The 14,902-nt window shown below is 53.8% G+C and overlaps 1 protein-coding gene across 3 annotated transcripts in view; it reads right to left on the reverse strand.

Moving 5' to 3' along the window:
- Positions 1-14,902, reverse strand: part of LOC142291709 (E3 SUMO-protein ligase RanBP2-like) — a 189,831-nt gene that overhangs the window by 41,391 nt on the left and 133,538 nt on the right. For all 3 annotated transcript variants that reach the window (XM_075336442.1, XM_075336441.1, XM_075336440.1), the window contains exon 21: positions 14,385-14,555. In XM_075336442.1, the coding sequence (XP_075192557.1) occupies positions 14,385-14,555 (171 nt within the window). The remainder of the gene's footprint in view (positions 1-14,384; positions 14,556-14,902) is intronic.

Consider the following 14,902-nt stretch of genomic DNA (forward strand, 5'->3'; position numbering starts at 1 on the left):
AGGGCTTCCGCCTTCCACGGGCAGGGTCCAGGGTGACCAGGTACGTTACAGGGTTGAGCTGCTGGTACACGAGGTATGGGCCTTCCCAGGCTGCCTGAAGCTTGTCCTGTGGTACGGGGACCAGTACCCACACCCTTTGACCCACTTGGTAGGTCCTCTCACAAGCGTTCTGGTCGTACCAACGCTTCTGATCGGCCTGGGCTTGAGCCATATTGTCGTGTACCAGTTGCGTCAAGGCCTGCATTTTGTCCCGGAAGCGCATGACATACTCGATAACCGACACTCCAGGGGTGGCCAAATCCCCTTCCCAAGCCTCTTTCACCAGAGCCAGGGGGCCCCGCACACGTCGCCCGTACAGGAGCTCAAACGGTGAGAATCCTGTTGAGGCCTGTGGAACCTCCCGGTAAGCAAATAACAGGTGTGGGAGATACCGCTCCCAGTCACGCCCGTGGGAGTCGACCAACATCTTAAGCATCTGCTTTAAGGTGCCATTGAACCGCTCGCACAGGCCATTAGTCTGTGGATGGTACGGGCTGGCCACCAGATGTCGTACCTGGACTTGCTTACAGAGGGCCTCCATCAGCTGGGACATGAATTGGGTCCCCCGGTCAGTGAGCATCTCCTGGGGAAAACCCACTCGGGAGAAAATCTCCAGCAATGCGGTGGCCACCTTGTCAGCCCGAATGGACGACAAGGCCACTGCTTCTGGGTACCGGGTGGCATAGTCCACTACCGTTAGTATGAAACGTTTCCCGGAGCTGCTGGGGATGGCCAGCGGGCCGACCAGATCCACAGCCACCCTCCTGAAAGGCTCATCGATGATGGGCAGAGATACCAGTGGGGCTTTGGGGTGTGGCCCCGCCTTCCCCACTCTGACAGGTTTCACACGAACGGCAGTAGGCAACCACATCGGCCCCCATTTTTGGCCAGTAGAAATGCTGGTTTAACCTGGCCTTGGTCTTAGCGATCCCTAGGTGTCCGGCCATCGGAATCTCATGTGCGATCCGCAACAACTCCGTCCGGAACGGATAGGGTACCACCAACTGTCGGTCCCTGGGCCACGCCTCCGGTGAACCCTGCTGGACCGTGACCCGGTACAGCCGTCCTTGGTCCCAGACCACTCGCTCCGGGTCCGAGCCCGAGGGAGGCTGTGCCGCCTGCTCCTTTAGAGCTTTCAGGCTGTCGTCAGCTTCTAACGCTGCCTGAAACCCCTGACTAGATGTGGCCAGAATCGACGAGACTGTCACATCTTCGGTCAGTACCCCGGGACCTGTGTCCTGGCCTCCACCTGACTCGGCTGCCACTTGGTCAGAAGGGGAAGAGCTATCGGACCTCTGGGAGGCCCCTTGGCTTCCAGCACTCCCACTGCGGGTGACAGCGGCCACAGCTGCTGCGACCGTGGGTCGTGCCTGCTCCTCCTCCGTTCCTGACCAAGTCGCCGGTTCAGGCAGACCTACCTGGCTTCCTGACACCCCGGTTGTGGGGGAACCCTGCACCGAGATCTTACCTGGGAGCACTTCCGCTCCGGGACCGGCCCCAATCTCACCTGCCTGTTCCCCTCCTGCAGCAACAGAACCCCGCTGTGAAATCTCTGGGGACCCCACATTTGCTGTGGTAGCCCCCACCCCACACACTGGTCCTCCCCCTGCAGCACCCTGCTCTCTGCTTATCCCTGCAGAGGGCAACAGATCCCAGCTCACTGGCTGATCACTGGTAGAGGCATTGTCACACCTTTCTCTGACCCCCTCCCCTGTCACAGCTGCAGCTGAGTGTGTCTATGGTGTCTATGCAAGCAGAAAAATCAGAGTTCACTCCCTCCTCCCTTACATCATTCATAGATAACACATTAACATTGTCAGGAGTCATGTCAGTACTGGCTGAAGGTTCAGCTTTTGGGGGGGGCCCAAACTGGGAGGTTATCTGCCCCAAATCTGTCCCAAGTAGCACGTTTGCGGGGATCCGATCAGTTACCCCCACCTCCCTCACCCCTCGCCCTGCGCCCCAGTCCACATAAATGCCAGCAACAGGCAGCGCCGGGTCAATGCCTCCAATCCCGGAGACAGCGAGGGTTTTTCCAGGTATCAAGTCTTGGGGGGACACCATCTCAGGCCGCACCAGAGTCACCTCCGAGGCGCTGTCTCGCAGTCCTATGGTCACAGACCGGCCGACGGTGACAGGTTGGAAGCTGTCCAGGGACCTACCACCACCCCCACCCACACAATACACCTTGGGCGGCCCTTGGGACGGGGACGGAGCCGGGGCCTTGGGACGCTGAGGGCACATGGCCTTGAAGTGTCCAGGTAGGTTGCACTGGTGGCACCGTCTTGGCTCTGCCACGGGCCTGGAGAGGGGAGTTGAGGGGGACACCCCCTGCAGTCTAGGGGCAGGTGGGGCAGTCGTAGAATTCATCTTACCCCCTCTCCAGGTGCTGCTGGTGGCTGCTCTCCTGGCCTCAGGAGCCCGATTGTTGGTGTAGTCATCGGCCAGGGCAGCTGTAGCCGTGGACCCCTTTGGCTTCTGGTCTCGGATGAACTGGCGGAGATCCTCAGGGCAGTTCCACAAGAGTTGCTCCGTGATGAACAAGTCCAGGATCTCCGGTCCGGTGGAAAGCTGCAGGCCTTGGGTCCAGTGGTCGGCAGCTCGGGCAAGTGCCCGCCGGTGGTCAGCCCAGGAGTCCTTTGGTCCCTTCTGTAGGCTCCGGAACTTCTTGCGGTAGGACTCTGGAGTGAGGTTGTACTGTTGGATCAGGGCCCGCTTGATGGTGTCGTAGCCCTGATCTGCCTCAGCAGGCAAGTCCCCAAGGATATCCAGGGCCTTACCCCTTAAACGGGGGGTCAGGTATTTGGCCCACTGGTCCTTGTCCAGATGGTGCTGCAGGCAAGTCCGTTCAAAAGCAGTCAGGAAAGAGTCCAAGTCTCCATCCTTCTCCAGCACTGGGAAGTCCTCAACACGGACCTTTGGAAGTTTGGTGTCTTGAAGGTCACGTGTGGCTGATGAGGGCCGGAGCTGAGCTAGCTGCAGCTGGTGGTCACGGTCTGCCTGTTGCCGTCGCTCCGCAGCCTCACGCTCTGCCTGGCGCTCTTCACGCGCTGCCTGCCGCTCTGCCCTGCGCTCTGCCAGGAGTTCCTTGTAGCCCTCCTGGTCTCCAGCCTGGAGAAGGGCCATAGCCATTTGAAGAAGGCTATCCGAGCCTCCCAGGCTCGGTGGAATGGCACGTGGTGATCTGCGGCCCGCTGCGGAGCCTGGTGATTCACTGTCCATTGCAGAGCGGAGGGCTGGCATCTGGCTCGTTGAGGACCCTTGGGTGAGCTGCTCCTCATCTTGTCCATAATTGCCAGGTTGTGCGCTGTCCTCTGCAGAACGGTTTTCTGGCGTCGAGCTCCTGGAGGACTCGTGGGCAACCTCCTCATTACTGTCCACAGCACCGTCCTCCCTCTCTTCGGCTCCTGCTTTAGCATTGGCCAGTTGCATAGCTCTGCTCCTGGTGCCATCAGCCATTCTTGCAGACTTTTGGTCACTGACACAGAACTGACACCTGATGCACCCACACACCTTACAGTATCTGCACTCTGACACTCTAGTGTTGAGCTACTCTGAAGACCCCAGCAGCCACAGCTGCTGCAGGCAGTCTTTAGTGTCTGGGAGTATGGGTCTCACACTCACACACACTATTATCTCGATCCCACCGCTGCCACCAATATGTCACGAACCACCGGGGGGGTCACTCAGAAATCCCCCGCGCTGGCTACCAGTACGTCACAATCGGGGGGTAACAAGTGGGGGTCACCCCTCCTTTATACCTCCCGACTGACAGACAGAGCACGTGATGCGCTCTCTAGCGCCCCTCTTATAGTCAGGCCAATTATGGAATTGCCCGACAATAAGCAAGGAGGCCGCTATACTACTTATGCCGATTATTGAAGGGTCCCCGGTGAGAGTAGGGTATATATTCCCCCGACCTCCGCGGGCGGAATATATAAAACCTCCCCGAATCTCACTGGCCTCCCCACAATAATCCTTGGCACAACTCGCTGCCACCAACCGCTTCACGGTAACTATTAGCCGAACACACAGACGTGGGATTCAAGATCGAGATAACAGAACAGCCCAAGATTAATTATATAATTTAATCAGCCTAAAGCACACTAGAAACTACAATATATACAATAGGGAATCTACAGAATATACATATGTCAGAGTACAGTTACAATCAAAGCATGGGTTACAAACAGGCATACACAGTTCCAGCAGTTACCTTGTGCGTCTGGCCACAGGGGGGCGCTGTAGACCAGGTTTCTAGGATCCTTCCCACAGATGTTTCCTACACGTGACCCCCAGCGAAAGAACACTGGAAAATGGCCGAAGTAGGGTTATCAACCTGGGCAAATCCAGGTCCCCTCCTACCTTAGTGACCTCAGAGGGAGCACTGCTCCACCCCTGGCTGGAGTTATGGACAATATCCACAACATGGAATATGGGCCATAACTTTGCCTGGGAGCGTCGTAGGCAGACGCCAACGCTCTCATTGTGACCGTTATGAATTTAGCTACAGAACGAGAGGACTCATGACTTGTCTACTAGTTCCCCATTGGCTGATATCACGCCTGGGGTATTTCCCCAGGTCCTGCTCCCATAAAAAGGGTGTGCCAGCATCGTCCGCATGCGGAGACACCATTTTTATGGTTGCCATATTTATCGGAAATATGGCTTGCGAGATATGAACCATTTTTTACTGGAGTCGTTCTGTCTGGATAGTTCCATATCCTTATAATGAGATACAACTCTTGTTACAGGGTGACGGCAGGGGGTCATCCTGCGTCCATTGTTCCCAAGTCATCTAATCTCCATATCAGAGGAGATGGCTGTTGGAGGTGTAAGTGGAACACAGACCAGTTCCTTTGACACCTATCTGCTAAACAAACCGTTTATCCCTGTGGTAAATTTTCTGATTGAAGGAGTTGTGTGAAGGAAAGGGGGGGTGACACCAGGAGAGGGCTTCCTGACATAACTTGAATATCATGATTTATCGTCATATCTCCGGATTTACCTCACAGAGTCCAGCAAGGAACTTCTTTGAAGAAGCATCTTCCTTCCACTCTCGAAGCCACAAGATCCTGCGGATAGCGAGGGAATTAGCCGAAGCCACCGCAGTGCGGTGAGAAGCCTCCAGCATGGCAGACATGGCATAGGATGAAAAAGCTGAAGCTTGGGAAGTTAAGGTAACCATTTCGGGCATAGATTCCCTGGCGAGGGAATGCATCCCCTCTAGAGAAGCAGAGATGGCTTTGAGAGCCCACACTGCTGCAAAAGTCGGGGAGAACGAGGCCCCAGCCGCTTCATATACAGATTTGGCCAGAAGGTCAATCTGGCGGTCAATGGAATCCTTAAGAGAGGTGCCATCAGCCACCGATACAACGGTCCGGGCTGAGAGTCTAGACACCGGGGGGGTCTACCTTTGGGGAATGAGCCCACTCCTTGACCACCTCAGGTGGAAAGGGAAAACTGTCATCAGAACCACGCTTTGGGAAGCGTTTGTCAGGACAGGCCCTGGGCTTGGTCACAGCAGCCTGAAAACTGGAGTGGTTAAAGAACACACTCTTTGCCCTTTTAGGCGAGGTAAACTGGTGCTTTTCTGCCAGAGAGGGTTGTTCCTCTGATACTGGTGGATTGAGATCCAGTACAGAATTAATGGACGCAATCAAATCACTAACATCTGAGTCACTTTCGGACAGATCAATGGGGTACATGGAGTTAACCTCCGAGCCCACCGTAAAGGCATCCTCCTCGTCCTGCGAGTCAGCTCCTGAATCAGAGCCGCGGGACGAGGAAGGAGAGGGAACCCTGTGTCTCTTCTTAGAAGGACGGGGTCTGGTACCAGATGATGAATCCTCTGTGAGCTCCGGTCCTGAGAGACCCCTAGCAGCAAAGGCACCCTGTGAAGGGGGCTGATGCATGTTCAGCAAAGTCCTGGACAGAAGTCCCATGGACTCAGCAAAAGACTGGGAGAGAGACCTAGAAAAGGATTCTACCCAAGCCGGGGGTTCAGCCACAGGAGCAGGAGCAGCCTGAGAGACCACTGGGGGTGAGACTCCAGGCTGAGGCACTGTCAGGTTAGAGCAGGCATCACAATGTGGATAGGTGCTCGGTTCAGGCAGTAGGAGCTTACATGCAGTGCATACTGAATACAGCTTTGGAGCCTTGCTCCTCGTGTGAGACATGCTGGTAGAGTGGGGGCTCTGCCAGAGAATGACCCCCAGAGAGTATATACAGAGGTCCACAACCCGAGGTTGTGGCTTACCAGACCGCTGGAGCGGTGTTGTGTGCCCTCCAGATCCCGAAGCCCGGACCCCCAAGCACAGCACCTCAGCAGGGATGCTGCAGACCAGCGCTGCAATGACTGATCGCAGGGGGAACGCTGAGAAAATGGCCGCCGGAGCGAAGAGAGGGGGCGGGACTTGCTTGAGAGCGGGATCTGGAGGGCCATAGAGACCTACAGGGGAGGGGACATACACTGCAGTGAGGAGTGTCCCTCCCCTGTGCAGAACGGCCGCCGGGCGGAGCCGAGCCTATCCCTCTGCATGAGTGACATGCGAGGGCAGTGAAACTGAAACTAGGCCTCCGGCGAAGCCGGGGCCTAAATTTGAGCGGTGCGGCCGGCGCGCAGGCACCATCGGCGCGGTTCTCAGGCGACAGCCAGAGAACCCGCCGGAAATGTCATAAAACACAATCAGCACACTCTCCCACAACAATAAAGTACAGGGACCCCCAATATATAAACGTCTCAGGTACTTAGCTTGCTGAGACGCAGGGTTCCAAGTCCCTGGGGATGAGTGCTCCGGTCCAGCAGGATCCTGAAGGGCTGCGGATGAAGACCGGTCTCCTGCCAAGCATGGAGAACCGTGCTGGCTCCCACTTCAAGCCAGAGCCCAGGAGGGATGGTGAAGGAGCGCAGCATGTAAGGCTCCAGCCTTGGAATCAACCTTAACAACACCGCCGACACAGTGGGGTGAGAAGGGACATGCCGGGGGTCCAGACTTGGACCCGCTTTTCTTCAAACTCTTTCCAAAAATCAAAAATCAGATGAGAATGCATGTGTGGATGTATGCCTCCTGAACACAAAGCGATAAACTGGCTAGATCTGGTTCTCCAGGGGGTGTATAAGCTCAGAGGGAGGAGTTACACTTTTGAGTGTAGTACTTTGTGTGTCCCCCGGAGGCAGAAGCTAAACACCCATTGTCTGGGTCTCCCATAGGAACGATAAAGAAAAACGGATCCGTTGCATAAGTTTTTCCATGCTGCCCGTCTGTTTTTTGACGGATGCGGCTTGATATTGAGCATGCGCAGAGCAAAAAAACGCATCATTGAGCATGCGCAGAGCAAAAAAACGCATCCGGCTGCCGGATGCTGTTTTTGCCACAGGACGCCGCATCCGGCGTCCATAGGCTTGCATTCTAAATCATGCCGGCGCAATGAGTTTTTTTTTTCGCCACACAAAAAAACATGCCAGGCAACATTCCATCCGGCACAATACGGCGCTAATGCAAGTCTATGCGGAAAAACCGCAACCAGCGGCAAAAAAAACAAAACGGCTGCGTTTTTTCTGCAAAGCGCCGTATTGTGCAGCTCAGCAAAAACCGGATGTGTGAAAAAGAGAATTTTGTTTACTTACCGTAAATTCTTTTTCTTATAGTTCCGACATGGGAGACCCAAACCATGGGTGTATAGCTTCTGCCTCCGGAGGACACACAAAGTACTACACTAAAAGTGTAGCTCCTCCCTCCGAGCATATACACTCCCCGGATGACAAATCCAACCAGTTTAGTGCCAAAGCTGAAGGAGGACATCCACCCATAAGTAGAGATAGAGTAAAACCCGGAATAACCGGAACTTCTGTCTACAACAACAGCCGGTGAAAACACACGGAACAAGAAAACTGCCAACAGGCAACAGGGAGGGTGCTGGGTCTCCCATGTCGGAACTATAAGAAAAAGAATTTACGGTAAGTAAACAAAATTCTCTTTTTCTTTATCGATCCTTATGGGAGACCCAAACCATGGGACGTCTCAAAGCAGTCCATGGGTGGGAATAAACAGAAACTGAGAAGTAGGCGAAACCTAACTTCACAAATGGGCGACAGCCGTCCGAAGGATGCGTCTGCCCAAGCTCGCATCTGCCGAAGCATGAGCATGCACTTGGTAGTGCTTCGAAAGGGTGTGCAGACTAGACCAAGTGGCAGCCTGACAGACCTGCTGAGCCGTAGCCCAAGAGGCACGACAGCTCTGGTCGAGTGCGCCTTAATCCCTGGCGGGGGAGGCATCTGAGAACATAGGTAGGCATCGGATATGGCCGACCTAATCCAATGAGCTAGGGTCGGTTTAGAAACCGAGAGACCCTTGCGCTGACCTGTGGTCAGCACAAAAAGAGAGGTGCACCGCCTAAAAAAACAGCGGTGCGTGACACATAGATCCGGAGCGTCCGCACCAAATCTAAAGCATGCATCGCTTTCTCAAAGCGATGCACAGGGGCCGAACAAAGGGAAGACAATGAAATGTCCTGGTTAAGGTGGAAAGGAGACACCACCTTAGGGAGAAGGCCCGGAGTTGGATGGAGAACCACCTTGTCTTGGTGAAAAAAAACAAAAAGGGTGACTCCGAAGAGAGCACAGTCAAATAAGAGACTCTCCTGAGAGAAATTATGGCCACCAGAAAAACTACTTTCTGTGAAAGACTAAACAACGAAACCTCCCTAAGAGGCTCAAAGGGGGGTTTCTGTAAGGCCATGAGGACCAAAAGGAAGGTCTCAGGGATCCAGAGACCGCCGGTAAGGCGGAACGATGTGAGATGCGCCCTGCATGAAGGAGCGCACCTGGGCCAGTCGGGCGATACGCCGCTGACAGAGCCGAGACCTGTCCCTTGAGGGAATGAGGGACAGACCTAGCTGCAGGCCGGACTGTAGAAAGGACAGGATGGTCGGCAAGGAAAAAACGGCCAAGGAGCATGGCCGGAAGAACGACACCAGGACAGGAAAATTCTCCAAGTCCTGAGGTAAAACCTGGCCGAGGAAGACTTCCGAGCCTGAGACATAGTGAAGATGACCTCGGAAGGAATGCCTGAAGCCGTAAGGATTCAGGGCTCAAGAGCCACGCCGTCAATCTGAGAGCCGCAGAATTGTTGTGGAAAACGGACCCTCTGAGAGAACGTCTGGCCGGTCCGGGAGATGCCACAGCACCTCTACGAACAGACGGAGCAGGTCTGGGAACCAAGCTCGCCTGGGCCTGGGGCGATGAGTACGACCCGACGGCCCTCCATTTTGATCTTGCGCAGGACTCTGGGCAAGAGAGCTAGAGGGGGAAACACGTAGGCCAGACGGAACTGGGACCAATCTGGAACCAGCGCGTCCGCTGCCAAGGCCTGAGGATCGTGGGAGCGAGCCACGTAAACCGGGACCTTGTTGTTGTGCCGGGATGCCATTAGATCCACTCCCGGAGTGCCCCGCCTGCTAAATTGACCGGAGCACTGCCGGATGCAGGGCTCACTCGCCGCTGTCCACGGTTTGACGGCTGAGATAATCTGCCTCCCAGTTTTCTGCGCCTGGGATGTGGACTGCGGATATGGTGGACTTGGAGTCCTCCGTCCACTGAAGGATATGTTGAACTTCCAACATTGCTAGGCGGCTGCGAGACCTAGGACTACAGCCCTGATTTCCAGCACATTGATCGAGAGGGCTGATTCGGACGGAGTCCAAGTGCCCTGTGCTCGGTGGTGGAGAAACTTTGCTCCCCAGCCGGATAGACTGGCATCCGTGGTGAGAATCACCCATGACGGGGCCAGAAAGGAGCGTCCCTGGTACAGAGAGAGGGGCCGAAGCCACCACTTAAAGAGAGCTCCTGGTCTGTGGCGACAGAGCCACCAGCCTGTGCAAGGAAGAAGTCCCTTGTCCCAACAGCGGAAAATGTCCAGCTGCAGGGGACGCAGATGGAACTGGCAAGGGGAACCGCTTCTATTGACGCCACCATCTGACCCAGCACCTGCATGAGGTGCCTGATGGAATGACGGCGGAGCCTCAGCAGAGAGCGAACCGCCAGATGAAGAGACTGCTGTTTGACTAAGGGCAGCTTCACAAGTGCCAGCAGAGTCTTGAATTGCATCCCTAGGTACGTAAGTTCCTGGGTCGGGGTCAGAGTGGACTTGCAAGCATGGCGAGAGTGAGCGAGACACTCCGCTGACAGTCTGCACTGGATGAAGCCCTGACTAGAAGGGCGTCCAGGTAAGGAATCACTACCAACCCCTGGAGGAGCAGAACCGCAACTGGTGAATACACAAGGGGCCGTGGCTAACCCAAAGGGGAGAGCCACGAATTGGAAATGTTCCTCTCCGATTACAAAACGTAGCCAACGCTGGTGTGAAACTGCGAATGGCACATGCAGAGAGACATCACTGATGTCGATGGATGCTAAGAAATCTCCTTGGGTCATTGACTGATCGCAGAGATTCCATGCAAAATTGCCGCACCTGAACATGCTTGTTGAGAAGCTTGAGATCCAGGTCGGAAAGCACCGTCCTTTTCAGGGACTAGGAAGAGATTTGAGTAGAAATCTCAGAACCGTTCCCAGTCGGGAACTGGTACAATTACTCCATTGGCCTGCAAGAATGCCACGGCCTGTGAGAAGGCGGCGGCCTTGGAGCAGGGGGGAGTTGTCAGAAAAAATCTGTTTGGCGGCTGAATAGAATTCTATTCTGTAGCCGTGGGAGATGGTAACCCACACCCACTGATCGAAGACGTGTTGAAACCACACGTCGCCCAAGAGGGAGAGCCTGCCACCGACCAAGGACGTTACTGGCGCGGCCAGATAATCAAGAGGAGGCTGCCTTGGTGGCAGCAGCTCCTGCCGACTTAGGACGCGGCTTCATGCGCCAGTTGGTTTACGGACCTTGGCTGAGTTAGTGGACGAGGCCGAGGGCTTAGAGGACGACCAGTTAGAGGAAACGAAAGGAACGAAACCTCGACTGGTTCCTGCCCTGGAAGGTTTCCTGGGTTGTGGCATGGAAGTACTCTTCCTGCCAAAAGCTTCCTTAATAATTTCATCCAGTTGTTCACCTAATAGACTGGTCCCAGCAAAAGGGAGTCCAGCAAGGAACTTCTTAAGAAGCATCTGCCTTCCACTCTCGAAGCCACAGGAATCTGCGGATAGCGAGGGAAGTAGCCGAGGCCACCGCAGTGCGGTGACAGTCTCCAGCTATAGGATGAAAAGACTGAAGCCTGGAAGTTAAGGCAACCAATTCGGGCATAAAGGCCCTGGTGAGGGAATGCATCTCCTCCCGAGAAGCAGAGATGGCTTTGAGAGCCCGCACTGCTGCAAAAGATGGGGAGAACGAGGCCCCTGCCGCCTCATATATAGATTTGGCCAGAAGGACAACCTGGCGGACAGTGGGATCCTCAGAGAGGTGCCGTCAGCCACTGATACAACTGTCCGGGCTGAAAGTCTAGACACCGGAGGGTCCACCCTTGGTGAATGAGCCCACTCCTTGACCACCACTGGTGGAAGGGGGAAACAGTCATCAGAACCACGCTCTGGGAAGCGTCTGTTAGGACAGGCTCTGGGCTTGGTCACAGTGACCTGAATGCTGGAGTGGATAAGGAACACACTCCTTGTTCTCTTAGGCAAGGTATACTGATGCTTTTCTGCCAAAGAGGGGAGCTCCCCTGATACAGGCGGATTGAGGTCCAGTATTAATATAATGGACGCAATCAAATCATTAGCATCTGCGTCACTTTCGGACAGATCAATGGGGTACATGGAGAGCGTCCGAGCCCCCAGTAAGGCATCCTCCTTGTCCTGCGAGTCAGCTCGTGAACCAGAGCCGCGGGGCGAGGAGGGAAAGGGGACCCTGCGTCTCCATGTTAGGAGGACGGGCTCCCAGATGAAGAATCCTCTGTGAGCTTTGCTGAGCGAGCCGTAGCAGCAGAAGCGCCCTGAGAAGGGGGCTGATGCATGCTCAGCAGTGTCCGGGACAGCTGTCCCCTGGAGAGAGGGATTCTACCCCGGAGCCGGAGCAGCCGGAGGGACCACTGGGGATAAGCCTCCAGGCTGAGGCACCACTATGTCAGAGCAGGCATCACAATGTGGTTATGTGCTCGGTACAGACAGTACGAGTCAACATGCGGTGCATAATAAAAAAACAGCCTTGCAGCCCTGCACTGATATAAGACATGCTGCAGAAGTGGGGGCTCTGTCCAGAAAGACCCCCAGCAGAGTATATAAACAGAGTATATAAGCAGCAGCACAACCAGAGGTTGTGGCTTGCCAGACCGTTTAACATAACATCTCTGTGCCCTCCAGATTCCCCAGAAGTGGGGGCTGTTCGGAAAAAACCCCCAGCAGAGTATATAAACAGAGTGTATAAGCAGCTGCACAACCGGAGGTTGTGGCTTGCCAGACTGTTTAACATAGGGGCATCTCTGTGCCCTCCAGATCCCCCAGAACTAGGGGCTCTGTCCCAGGCCCCCATTTGTCACAATGTGTTTGCAGACATTGATCTCTGTGCCCTAGAACGCTGAGAAAATGGCGTCCGCAGCGAGGAGAGGGGGCGGGGCCTACTCTGAGAGCAGGACGGAGGGCAAATGAGGCATACAGGGGAGGGAAGCTTTCCTCAGTGAGGAGTGTCCCTTCCCTGTGCTGAGCAGCCGGTGGGCGGAGCCACCCTGTCTCACTGCACTGACTGACATAGAATCGAAACTAGGCCTCAGGCGAAGCCGGGGCCTAGATTTAAACATGCGGCCAGCGTGCAGGCACCATCGGCGCGGTTCTCCAGTGAAAACTGGAGAACCGGCCGGAAATGTTAAAACATACATATAACACATTCTCCCCCACAAATAAAGTACAAGGGACCCCTAGAAAGACCACTTTCTGTGGTAATAACGTCTCAGTACTTAGCTTGAGACGCAGGTGCCAGGTCCCTGGGGGGTCATCGCTCCGTCCGGCAGGATCCTGAACAGGGCTGCGGATGGAGACCGGTCTCCTGCAAAGCAGTGAGAACCGTGATGGCTCCCACTTCAAACCAGAGCCCCAAGGGATGGCGAAGGAGCGCGTCATGTGAAGGCTCCAGCCCTGAAATCAACCTTAACAGCACCGCCGACACAGTGGGGTGAGAAGGGACATGCCGGGAGTCCAGATTGGACCCGCTTTTCTTCCAAATCTTTGAAATCAAAAATCAGAGGATGCATGTGTGTGTGTGTGACCTCCTGAACACAAAGCATTGAACTGGTTGGATTTGTCATCCGGGGAGTGTATATGCTCGGAGGGAGGAGCTACACTTTTAGTGTAGTACTTTGTGTGTCCTCCGGAGGCAGAAGCTATACACCCATGGTTTGGGTCTCCCATAAGGAACGATAAAGAAAGCAGCCTTACCCTTTTGTGGTTTTTAGATATTAATATGGGCATACAGGTGGCATAAAGGTGAAATTAGCTGTACCCATATGCCTTCTGGATGATGGGTCACTTTCCAGAAATCCTCTTTTATATTTTCAATCTCCCGAGCTATGGTGCGTGCAGTGCCTGGAAGATAATAAGATAGCCCCCGGTCTTCATTATACAGGATTTTTCGTCCCCTTTCCTTCCCTGGTATGTACCTGTGACATCAGGTGCGCAGCAGGAAATCCCGCGCATGCGCATTCTACCTGCCATTTCTCCCTGCACTGTAAAGTCACAATGACTCCCCGGCACCTGCGCAAATCAAATTGAAGACTGTGCCAACGGTAGGGTGGAACAGTGCAGGGAGGGATGGCAGGCAGAATAGGCAGGCAGAATGCGCAGTGACAAGAGTCGCAACAGCACACCTGATGTCACAGGGTCACTAAAGGAAGAGAAGAGGAGGAGGAATCCTGTATAATGAAGACCAGAGGCAGTCTTATCTTCCAGGCAGCACACGCCCCATAGCAATAGCACAGAAGATAGAACATAGAGAGGATTTTTGTCTAACGACTACTCATCCAGGAGGCATACAGGTATAACTAATTCCACCTCTATGCCTATATTAAGAGCTTAAAAAAAAAAAAAAAAAACAAACACACAGAAGGGTGACCAATTCCCTGACAGCTGCAGCTTGTACTGAGCAGTGTGAGATCTCAGCAACAAGAAGGGCACTGAGAAGCGGTCAGACTACATGGACGGAGATTGAATTCAAACATTCAGAAAGGAATAAACATTCGGACAATGATTTTGAAAGAACATACACCAGCCCCACAAGGTTTATTGAATTATGTATACATCTTGTATTGTGCAATCTGGAGACAAAGCCTTGTACTCAGAGAAGTTGCAACATATAAGGACATAGAAATGTAAAACGCGTTATTGACAAGGCATTATAAACTGTCAGAGTAATTACCGTCTACATCGTTCTCGTCACTGACGTATCCAGGTTGATTCTTGAAGCAGAAGAAGGTTGGTGGGAGGAGAAGCTCTTCTGCTAGCGCTTTCTGCTCTTTCGTTGGCGTTAACTCATACACAATTAACACATCAGAGGAGCTGTCACATCCAGGATCACTGCTACTCTTGGCTATTGGGGAAAAAAAACATATCTGTAATCAAAATATGAATACAAAGCAAGCATTCGCTTTTAGTAAAAGGTGTAGAAGGTAAAGTTATATACAGCGAGTAGTATGAGGTTAAGAATTATTATAGGCAACACAAACATTAGTTCGATCACAGTCCAGGTCTTGCGGTCTTGCAGGCTAAAGGCAAGAAACTGAAAAATTCTGGAATGATCTGGAGGTGTAGAGGCAAACGAAATAAGAGTATGATTAATGTTGTAGACAATGCGCACAATCCCACACAACCGCTTTCTGGAAATTTAAGGTTAGTGTATTAGTTTTCACATGCCAATACTACACTAATGGTGCCACA

The sequence above is a fragment of the Anomaloglossus baeobatrachus genome, chromosome 2 (assembly GCF_048569485.1).
Source record: "Anomaloglossus baeobatrachus isolate aAnoBae1 chromosome 2, aAnoBae1.hap1, whole genome shotgun sequence".
Classification (NCBI taxonomy): Eukaryota; Metazoa; Chordata; class Amphibia; order Anura; family Aromobatidae; genus Anomaloglossus; species Anomaloglossus baeobatrachus.